This window comes from Physeter macrocephalus, unplaced genomic scaffold, assembly GCF_002837175.3.
Source record: "Physeter macrocephalus isolate SW-GA unplaced genomic scaffold, ASM283717v5 random_553, whole genome shotgun sequence".
In the NCBI taxonomy this organism is placed as follows: domain Eukaryota; kingdom Metazoa; phylum Chordata; class Mammalia; order Artiodactyla; family Physeteridae; genus Physeter; species Physeter macrocephalus.
Window position 1 is genome coordinate 17,728 of NW_021145880.1, and position 10,202 is coordinate 27,929.

General features: G+C 62.2%; 1 protein-coding gene and 1 long non-coding RNA gene across 21 annotated transcripts in view; one reads left to right on the top strand and one right to left on the bottom strand.

The window, feature by feature from the left end:
* Positions 1-8,195, bottom strand: part of ATP8B3 (ATPase phospholipid transporting 8B3) — a 20,639-nt gene extending 12,444 nt beyond the window's left edge. For 10 of the 20 annotated variants that reach the window (XR_008616733.1, XM_055083147.1, XM_055083141.1 and 7 more), the window contains exons 1-11: positions 7,936-8,195; positions 6,696-6,754; positions 6,128-6,219; positions 5,601-5,714; positions 4,521-4,619; positions 4,134-4,195; positions 3,640-3,712; positions 3,465-3,535; positions 2,989-3,071; positions 1,008-1,166; positions 528-616 (exon numbers count right to left, since the gene is read on the bottom strand). Coding sequence is in view for 19 of the 20 variants with exons in the window: in XM_055083147.1 (XP_054939122.1) it covers positions 528-616; positions 1,008-1,166; positions 2,989-3,071; positions 3,465-3,535; positions 3,640-3,712; positions 4,134-4,195; positions 4,521-4,619; positions 5,601-5,714; positions 6,128-6,219; positions 6,696-6,744 (891 nt within the window). In the remaining variant the exon portion in view is untranslated. Of the gene's footprint in view, positions 1-527; positions 617-1,007; positions 1,167-1,903; positions 1,927-2,046; positions 2,262-2,988; positions 3,072-3,454; positions 3,536-3,639; positions 3,713-4,133; positions 4,196-4,520; positions 4,620-5,600; positions 5,715-6,127; positions 6,220-6,695; positions 6,755-7,371; positions 7,471-7,847; positions 7,882-7,935 lie in introns of those variants that run through there. The other 10 variants (XM_055083137.1, XM_055083136.1, XM_055083148.1 and 7 more) reach the window with 10 other exon arrangements.
* Positions 8,196-8,683: 488 nt separating this feature from the next.
* LOC102990795 (uncharacterized) lies at positions 8,684-10,174 on the top strand. Its single transcript, XR_447660.4, has 3 exons — positions 8,684-8,705; positions 9,083-9,324; positions 9,756-10,174. It is a non-coding gene; the product is annotated as an uncharacterized lncRNA (long non-coding RNA).
* Positions 10,175-10,202: the final 28 nt, after the last annotated feature.

Genomic DNA, 10,202 nt, shown 5'->3' on the forward strand with positions numbered 1-10,202 from the left:
CTGCAGGGCGGATGGGGGGGGGGGGCGTGGGGGCGCAGCGTGAGGGGGCCCGGGAGGCAGCGAGACACGCCCACGGGGACGCGCGCGCGCTCAGTGTGAACGAAGAAGCACAGAGAGGGGATGCCCCCCGCCGGGCTTCGCGGCTGCTATTTTGTAATTATTATTTCGATAACTTTTAAAAAGGTAAAGTTGGTTAGGCAAAAAACTAAGGATTGTTAAACGTCCGTGGAGGATAGGTGAGCATTTTATTATCTCCTGTGGGTTTGGAAAACGTCAGGATCAAATATTATTTTATAAAAACTTTTTTTTTTTTTTTTTTTTTTTTTTTTTTTCCCAAATGGCCATTTTAAGAAAACATTCTCTGGCCCACAGACCTGTCCGTAGGGTCAGGCTGCATATTTGGCAGAGGAGGGAAACTGAGGCCTGGAAGATGACAGCCGGGGCTTCTGTATATGGGGTGGGGCCCTCTCTCTCCCCTCCTCTGCGTCCCTCCCCCCAACCCAGGGCAGGGGCTCTGCGAAGCTCACCAGGACCACCAGTCTGTTCATCAGATGGTCTATCTTGGTTCTCTTCAGATGGGTCTTGCCACAGTTCTTCATGATCTTTGTGTCAAAACCTGCAGGGTTTCCATCCATCCATCCATCACTCCATGCATCCATCTGTCCATCCATCCATCCATTTATCCATCTGCTCTTCCATCCACCCGTCCTCCATCCCTCTGTCATCCCCCCACCCAGCCAGCCACCTGCCCAGCCACCCATCCTTCCGTCTACTACAAGCACCCCATTTTTCCCAGTCAAAACAAAGGTGCTGGCTCAACTTGTCCACTTCCACAGTTTCAGAACCGAGCGTGCAGGGAAACCACGCCAGGAGCCCCTCATCACACAGCAGCAGACATGCGGCAGCCAGGCCTGGCCGTGTGACTTCTTGCCACTGACTTCAGGGTTCTCACCCACCCACCCCTGACCTGGACGGCGCATGCCCCAGGGTCCCTGGAGTGGCTGTACCGGCGTAGATGACCAGTCCATAGCAGGTGTCCGTGTTCCGGATCTTGCAGCCGCGCAGGAGGATGTTGCCGCTATCCAGGGGGTATTTTTTGCCCTTCCACTCCAGGCACCCCACAAAGTGGTGCATCCGGCTGTTGGGTTCCTCACACACCACTTTGCCTGGGGGTGAGCCAGAGGTCAGGGAGTCTTGGGCATTAGCTGGGCTCGGCCACCCCTCTCCAATGTGGGGTGGGGGGTACTCAGGGAATGTTCCTGTCACCCTCCGGCTGGGGCCACCCTCACAGGCCCTGCCCTGCCCCAAACCTGACCCGCTGACACCTCCACCCCCACCACGCGGCCTCCTCCTGGATGCTCCAAAGCTGGCCATTCCCGGCCTCAGGACCTTTGTGTGTGCTGTTCCCTGTGGTTGCACTCATACCTCCTCAGGGAAGCTCTCCTTGATCCTCCAGCCAGATCAGGTACCTCCCCCCATTAAGCCCCCTCCTCATGGTTACAATCTTGGGATGTCACCAGATATTAATGTCTATGAGGTTCCTGAGTGCAGGTGCCAGCCTTGTCTTGGTTGAGCTGGGGACCCCAGGGCCCAGCCCAGCACCTGGCACACAGTAAGTGCTCAAAAAATGTGTGAGGAGGGAAGGAAGGAAGGGATGCCCCTATCCAGCACCCTAAACCACAGGGGCCAAATGCAGGGCACAGCGTAGAGTTCCCCAGCAGGCGGTAGGGGAGGGCCTGTCCCCTATCACCCTGAGAAAGTGCTACCACTGGTCTCACTTGCGTTTGACAAAACCCACCCAGGATGCAAAGGCTGGCCCCTGGCAGCATCTGGGGGGGTAGGGGCTGGGACCCCAGAAGGGAGTCGGCTGGGGGCCATGGGGCTGCTCCTGAATGACCCTCACCTGCTCCACCCCTTCCTTCTCAGGGTGCAGAGCCTGAGTTTGTCCTGAACGTAGAAATGAAAGCTGTCTGGGTGGGTGGGGGAGGGCAAAGGACTACGGAGGAGCCACAGGGCAAGCCTATGCCGCTCGCCACCCATCTGAACCTCGGTCCCCTCCTGTGGCAAATGGGGCCACGCCTTGCAGGAATTCTGGGGCAGCTGTGCCAGGTCGGGACCCAGAGAGAGCCGTCAGGATGGGAAGGCCTTTCCCCAGATTCATGAGCAGACATGCAACCAGTGTTTGGATGTTGGGAGCAGAGGGGCTGTGGTTGGAGAGAAGCGCTCTGGTCTGCTCCAGAACCAATTAGAGTCACTCGCCTCTGCAACATGACAGGGGAATAATGATAAAAATGACAATCATTTTTAAAAAGTATCCCCTCGCTGGGTCCTGGCAAACAGTAACTGGATCCCTAGTGTGACACGGTGTGAAATGTCATACTTTCCTGGTGGAAAATAAGAAACTTGGAGGTGGCGGATGGTTCCCTGTTCCCATGGGCCTCTCCCACCATGCAGGTGAATTGCTAGCCAGTGTACACAGGCTGCCTTTTTTTTTTTTTCCTGGCCATGCCGCGCAGCTTGCGGGATCTTAGTTCCCCGACCGGGGATTGAACCCGGGCTCAGGCACTGAAACGCCGAGTCCTAACCACTGGACCACCAGGGAATTCCCACAGGCTGCCTTTTTGCATAAACAACCGAAAGCATTTGCTTTGAAGTGTGTTAAAAATGTAACACTTGATAAAACGCCCAGCACATTTCGTAATAACAACAGAAAATGCCTCCACTGTTGCATCGATTTAAGGGATTTGATATGGGCCTGGAATAAGCCCGTTTCTTAAAAGCTATCCCAATCCCAACGTTCTGGGCATAAACGAGACAAGGGACAATGCAGGAGAACTGGCTGTGCCCATCTGGATGCCAGAAGCCACCCAACACACCCCACTGCACCCCATTACCATCCCCCACCCCAGCAAGTGGGAAACCTGTGCTCCCACCGCTTTGGGGGGCAGACAGGGCCCAGAGCGGGTGGATGGCTCTGCCAGCTCCCACCTTGGAAGGACGCCATCTTCCTTATACTGGTCAGCTCGTGGTGGGTGATCGTTGGGGCCTGCCTGAACTTCAAGTTGGTCTCCCTGGTGACGAGAAGGGGAGCGAGGTGAAAGGTGGGGACAGACAGCGCCCGGGCAAGTCGTCCCCAGCCTCCTTCCAGAGCCCCTCCAGCATTTTCCCCGAGCACCCACTGTGCACCAGCTGCCAAGCACAAGGCTGAGGCCCAGAGAGGGAGAGGGCCTTGCCCAAGGTCACACAGCGCGTTTGCCAATGGGCTGAGGCCAAACCCTAGGCCTTCTTGCTTTGGCACCTGGCACCCAGTGGGGCTTCCAGAAATACTGGTGCATCTTATTGCCCCTGCTGGCTCGCAGGCGCCCCTCCAATCCATGCTCCCAGGGCAAAGGACCACAATATCCAAGTGAGCTGGGCAAGCAGCCCCCAGGCCCTTGAAAGCCCTAGTGATGACCTGGTCTCACCCGTCGATGTCAGCCGTCTCCACGTAGCACAAGCTGCTGGGCTCCGTGCTGGCCAGCAAGACCAAGTCAGCCTGGGGTGGGGAGCGGGGTGGGAGGAGATGGTGTTGCACGGGGGTGGGTGGGGGGAGGAAGACCGGTGGGGGGCGGCCCTGACCCCTGGAGCCCGCCAGCTCACCGGGACGATGCTGTCTTTGTGCAGACAGACTACGTCTCCTACACACAGATTCTTCCACTTTCTCCACAGGAAGCTGCGCAGGTGCGGGCAGCGGGGGTGAAGGCGGGGGAGGGGGGTCCTCCCAGCCCCCACCCACCTGCCCTGGGGGCTCAGCCTTGACCACCCCCTCCTCCCAGGTTCCAAGCCCCTTCAGACCTTCCCGCCCTCCCCTTGGGCTGAACGCTCAGCTCCACGAGGGTGAACGCTTGGGTCTTCAGCCTCTGCCCCTTCACAGGGCCCACCCCAGGCCTGGTAGACAGCAGGCGCCTAATAAGTCCTGGCCTGGGTTGCCCCCCACCCCCACCCCGCCGTCAGACCCAACTGGGACGTCCAGGAGCATGGCAGGTGCTGGACCATCTTCCGGGCACCCCTCCCTGCGGTGTCCATCCATCCCCCTCTGTGCTGGGGTCCCCCCGCCTGGGGATGGACCCCGCGCCCAGCTGCCGTGGCCTCACCTCTTCCCCATCAGGATCTGGCATGGCCTGTTGTTGATGTTCCTGTCGCTCCTGTGTCGCCCCTGGGCCGACAGGGGCGTAGGTCAGAGCGATGGCGCTGCCCCCCACGCTGCCCAGCTGACCGTACAGACTCAGGTGTCCCACTAGCAAGCCCACACCCCGCTGTGTCCGTCCAGCGACCCTGCCCTCAGGAGGGCGGCGGCAGCGGCAGGAGGGCAGTTTCCCTGCCTCTGCCGCCCACGTGGACACCAAGGTGACCTCATCAGCCCCTGCCCCTCGTGGCCACAAGGCGCGATGGGTGCTGCAGCCCACCGGGGCTGCCCGGGCCGGCCTTCCTCCGGCCGTGCCCAGGAGTCCTGAGGCCCCGCCTGCCCCCGCCCCACTCACAATGTCATCCACCAGGTCTCGGGTGGCCCGGATGGTGAGGAGGCCGACAAGCGGGGCGAACAGAGTGAACCAGGGCAGCGTGGAGATCTCGGGGATGCCCTGACACGGGGAGGGGGGGGTGTCACGCCGGCCCACCGTCCTGGGTGCCCCTGCCCTGCCCCCACCCACACACCCAGCAGCCCAACCCGGCATCGTGTGTTCTAACCTCGGTCCCTCTCCCTACCCAGACCTCCTCCCCAGCAATGCCTTCTCTTCTCCCCTCCACGCCCTGCTCCTACGTTCTCTCCTCCAGGAAGCCTTCCCAACCCCAGGCTTGTTCCCTCCTCAGGGCCTTGGCTCTCTCTGGCTCCCCTCCCTGTAACCCTCAGGTCTGAGCTCCGAGTGGCCCCTAGACCAGTCTGGGTGGGGGTCCCCGTCCCCATCACTGGTCCCCACCATGTGGTTTAATGACAGTCACCTCCCGCACTCCCTGGGCCACCTGAAGACAGGTGTTAGGGCCACTGCTGGGTCCCCAGTACCCAGAATAGGACCTGCATCCAGTAGGTGCTCAATGAAAGTTTATCGGATCAACGGATAAAAGCAGAGTGTCTCATTTCACTCAGAACAGCATGAGAAACTGGGTGCGGTTGGGGTGCTCTGGAAACTGCCCATCCCTCACCCATCTCCACCCATGGCCGGCCTGATGCCAGGAAGTGACCCGGTGGGTCCCAAGAACCTGGTCCTTCCTCCTGGCCCTCTGGGATCAGCTCAGCCTGCTGGGGCCAAAGGGGTCAGGAGGCCTCCTCAGACCCGGAGGGGCCACCCAGGCACCCTCGGCATCCAACATATATTGGGCACCTCCTGTGTGCCAGGCCCTGGGCTGGGCAGTGGGGACCCAGCCATGAGGATGCTCCCAGCGTGAGGGGGGCCAGACACTGACCCACCAGCCTCACGGACAAACACGGGGTAGGACAACCCTGGGTCTACAGAGCCACGTGGGAAGGTGGGAAGGGAGGGCTTCCTGGAGGAGGTGGCTCGAGCAGGTAGAAGGAGCGGAGTGGGCACAGGTGCTGACCCCTGGGGCTGCCCCACCCGCCCCACCTGGAGGATGATGATGAGAAGGAAGTAGAGATTGGACATGCGGTGGAACTGCTCATACAGGTTCAAGGGCAGGAAGGAGAAGACGTTGTACTTGGCCGTGTGGATGACGTTCCTCTGGGACGAGAGCCGGCAGCCGGCATGGAGGTGCCGCCCAGGAGGGTCCGGGTTCCCACCCAGCCCCACCCGCCTCCCCCTTCCCTCCGGCCACGACCAGCGCGGGTGCAGACCCAGTAAGCCGAACTGTGACCCCAGGACTCCCCGCGTGAGACGCAGGCAGGGGGCTTCGGGTAGAGCCCAATGGACACGCTGTACCGTGAAGGTTGCCTAGTAACTCACTTAGGGCAGAGGAGACACGCGAAGCGCCAGCACCGGACCCCACGACTCGGCGAGGGCGGCACCACGGTCCTCAGGACTAAGTGGACTGACTCAGCATGCAGAGCTTGGGTGGCAGGTCCCGAAGGCCCTCGGGGGCGGGGTTGGGGTGGGGACGGGGGAGGCCTGCGCCGTTGGGGGCTGGGCCTGCTCACCTTGTACTTCTTCCTCTGCCAGCACAGGAAGACCTTCTCCTTGAACTGGTTGTTGTAGGACCGGTTGTTGGCTTGCACCTCCCAGGTGAACTCTGAGGCCCGAGAGGACAAACACGGGCTAATGACACTCCAGAGGCGGGCTAAGGGGCCCCCCGGGGATCCAGCCGGTAAACAGATGAGAGGGCCCACGCGGCCCCTGCACAACAGTAGGCGCTCGGGGAGCCCAGGTGGATCCGAGCATCCGGCTCCCCTTGAGCCAATCCCTAGGCCCTGGGAGACCCACTCAGCCACATTCCTTCTATAGAGGGGTAAACTGAGGCCCAGGGACGGGCGCCGAGGTGTCCGAGGCTCCGCTCCCTGCCCAGATAGTTCTGGGCTCACAGGCCCACAAATCCTGAGTCTACCTTTCAGTGATAGGATTTTGAACTCTGCAACCCACTGAGAACCCCGCGCTGGGCCTCCCGTCTCCCCATTTCAGTCACTGCACCCTAACGCCCCTTGTCGGGGTCCCCCTGGCACCCCCTCACTCTACCCCGAGCCCTGCGCCCGCGCTTGGCCGGACACGCACCTGAGTTCTTCTCCTCCTTCAGGTCTTCTCGGTGTGCGAGGCTGCCCATGCTGGTGGGGCTGTCGAGGAGAGGGGCCTGAGGTCACACTGGCGGCCGGACAGTGCTCCCCACTCCACCTTCTCTGAAATGTCACTTCCCACGTCCATCTGCTGTCCCCTCCCCAGGCTCTGGAGGTTCAGTCACCAGCTGTGAGTCCTCCCGGTTACAGCCGGTCACCTGGCCACTGCTCCCCAGCCCCATGGCCCCCCATGGTCGGCCCCCATCACCTCTCCGGGGCCGATAGCACCCACATCCTCCCGGGCCCCCTGCTGCCCCTCCTGCCCCAATCCCCACACGGCACACGACGCCCAGCCTGGTCAGGTGCTCAGTCAATGTTTGTTGACAGACTAGATGGGGCCCCAGGGCTCTCCATCATGTCTCGAAGTGTGTTTGAGGACCAAGGGGATGGGAGGTCTGAGTGTGGTGTTGGGGCAGGGACCACCAGCCCTCCACAGAGCCCGGAGCCTTCCCACCTGCTAGTTCATGGTCACTCCTAGTCCTTCGATGCCCTTGGCAGCTCCCCAAATGACTCCCACCCCCAGCACTCAGCAGCTCCCTACTCCCCACGCCCTGGCCCCGCTGCTCCCTCTGCCGGGAGCAGCACCATTCCCGCTCGCATGGCCGGAGCCTCCTCACCCTTCGGCTCTCAGCCCCTACTTCTCCTACTGCCCAGCCTTGTTCTGGCACCTCCTCCGGGCTTCCCCTCTGCCTGCGGGATCCCCCATCCCAGCTCTGATCACCCTCTCTCCTCTGCTTCTTCCCCTGTCTGGGCTGCCTGCTGAAATTGGAACCTCCCAGGGCAGGGACTGCTGGCGTCTAGGTCACTGGTGCCGGGGGGCCCCCAGGGGGAGGGCCTGGCTCAGGGCCAGCTCTGATGCTCCTGGGGGCCCGAGCAAGGCCAGTGCCCCTTCACCAGATGAGGAAAAGTGAGGCTCAGGGTGAGGCTCATCCCGTGGGGCCAGAGCCGGGATGAGCTCTGGCCCCACCGGAGCCAGAGGCGGGGGAAACCCGGCCGGGGCCAGATGGGGTTAGACGAATGCTGTGGGCCAGAATCCAATCAAAGCGTACCAGGGGGCAGGGACACCCCCTCCTCCGTCGCATTCTCAGCTCACCGGAACGCCCACTACCCCCCGGGAAGCCCTGAGCATTCCCCCAGCGAAGCGGCTCAGGGTTCGACGCCCAGCCCCCTGGGAAATGCACCTGGAGATCCGGGCCCACACGACACCGGGCGCTTCGGCGCCCGTCCGGACCTTGGCCCACGCGAACCTCTAGGGGGCGCCCCCGCCGCCGCGGCTGCGGCCTCCCGCCCTCAGGCCTGGCGGAGTCCAGAGAGGGTGCGCGGGCGCCCGGGGACGCACAGCTGCGGGAGCGCCGCTGCTCACTTGTGCGGGCCGGGGCGGGCGGGGCCGGGCTTCCTGGGGCGGTCCGCGGGCGTCCAGGCCGACGGACGTGGTGGAGCTGTTAGCCCGGTGCCAACGGGCCTGAAACTGGCCTGAAACGGGCGGCGCGGGCGCGGGGCGGGGCGGGGCGGAAGGTTGGGGCCTAGGGGCGGGGCCGGGCAGAATGCAGTGGGACGGGGGCGGGGCCAGGGTGGAAGGTGGGGCCAGGGTAGAGGGGGCGGGGCGGGACGCCCAGGGGTGGGGCCAAGACCGCAGGCGGGGCGGGGCAGGGGCGGAGGCGGGGCCGAGCTAGGCCTCGCCGAACAGGGCCAAAAGTGGGGGGGGCCTAAGGCGGGACCGAGCCTGACCTCGAGGAGCGGGGGCGGGATGGAGGAGTCTTAATCTGGGCCTGGGTATTAAGGGGCCAGTCGCTGGGGAGGGTGGGCTGGACCCGGCTGAAGCTGGGCGGGGCCGGGTGTGGCGGGGGAGAGGCTAGGGGCGGAGAAAGGACGCAGAGGTAATCGCAGGTATGCGGGGCGTGAGTCTGAGCTGTGTGCGCGTTCCAGTTCAGCGAGCATGTCGTACGCGCAGGTACAGTGTTGGGCGCCGGGCTGGGGGAGGCTGTTAGAACCACCGAGATCATCCCGCCAGGAAGAAGCCCACAGGGTTCTAGCCCGGTGTGTGCCTACCCAGCGCGCGGCCGGGACTCCGGGGGCCTTCCTGGAGGTGGTGACAGGGGTGGGAGACAGCGATGAGGCTGGGGCAGCGTCCCGCCCGGAGATGGGGGACTTGAGCCAGGGCGAGGAGGGTGTGTGGGAGGCGCTACTGAAGGTAGGGTCCTCCTAAGAGGGGCAAACTTGGGGGTTCAGGGGAGGTGATTAAGCTCTGTTTTTCATATTCTTTTGGGAACCCTCTGAAGCACAGAAAGTAGGAAGGTACTGGACACCTCCACCACCCTTTCTCCCCAGCCTCGGGGTTGCTCCCTTCCTCTGGCCCAGCCGTCACCCAACAGACCGAGTGTGCCTGTCTGACTGTGCCCTGCCTGGTGGGGGGGGGCACGGGCATCCCCTCTGAGCTGATGTTGGGTGAAGGAATGCATGATGGGCATGGTGACAGCACCCAGGAGCTGACCGCCCCCATCAGAGCAGCAGCCTCCCACTCCCATTTCTTGGGAAGACCTGCACACCCAGCGGCCTCTGGAGGATGCCAGGTAAACCTCTCCTTTCCTTCATTCACCGGGGAGACGTTCGTCCAGCCCTACCCAGCGGTTACTGAGAAAGACACTGCGGGGAGGGGCTTGGACAAACTGCTCTAACAGCCTTTAGGAGACACCTCACCCGGTGTGCGCCTGTGAGGAGGGGGTCGAGATCGGTTCTCCCCCCTGGGACGGTAACAGAAGGGAGAGGAGTTTCCCAAGCAGCGAGTTTGCAAAGCCTCTTCGGCCTCCAAGAGGCAGCAGTTTCGGCAAGCTGAAAGCTTGCACCCCACGCCCAACACCCCCACACCCGGGAGCTCCTCCCCCAACTGCCCAAGGCCTCCCTGGGGCACTCATACTCTGGGGAGGGGGACAGACCACACAGAAACGGGGCTCCTGGGATGCTGCCTGCATCCTTTCTTTAGAAGAACACTCCTTGTTCACAGAGGGTGGGGGAAAGTCAACTGGTCACAACAACAGCCCCGGAGGGACACGACGGTGGCAGGGGCCTGACTTCACCAAGAACCCTCCCCTCAGGGGCCCTGTGGACAGAGAATGTTGCCCACCATCAAGACTTCTGCCACTGCAGCGCCGCCCCCCTTCCCCACAGTGGTGCGCTGTGAGGGGATTCAGGATGGAGAAAAACCAGATACTGGCCCCAGACAGCTGAAGTGCGTATCAAAGGAATGATTTCAGTGAGCCCGGACAGCATCTAGCATCTTCCCATACACAGAAAAGCACTGCAATCATTAACTAGAGATGTCAGCTTTTGATTAGCAGGAACCTTTTGATGTTTGACTCTATGGTTTTGTTTTTTTCAGCAAAAACTCCGAGGAACAGTTTCCTCAGAGCTATATGAGAGGCAGTCTTGGGCTATAGTCCTCAGTAAGTTC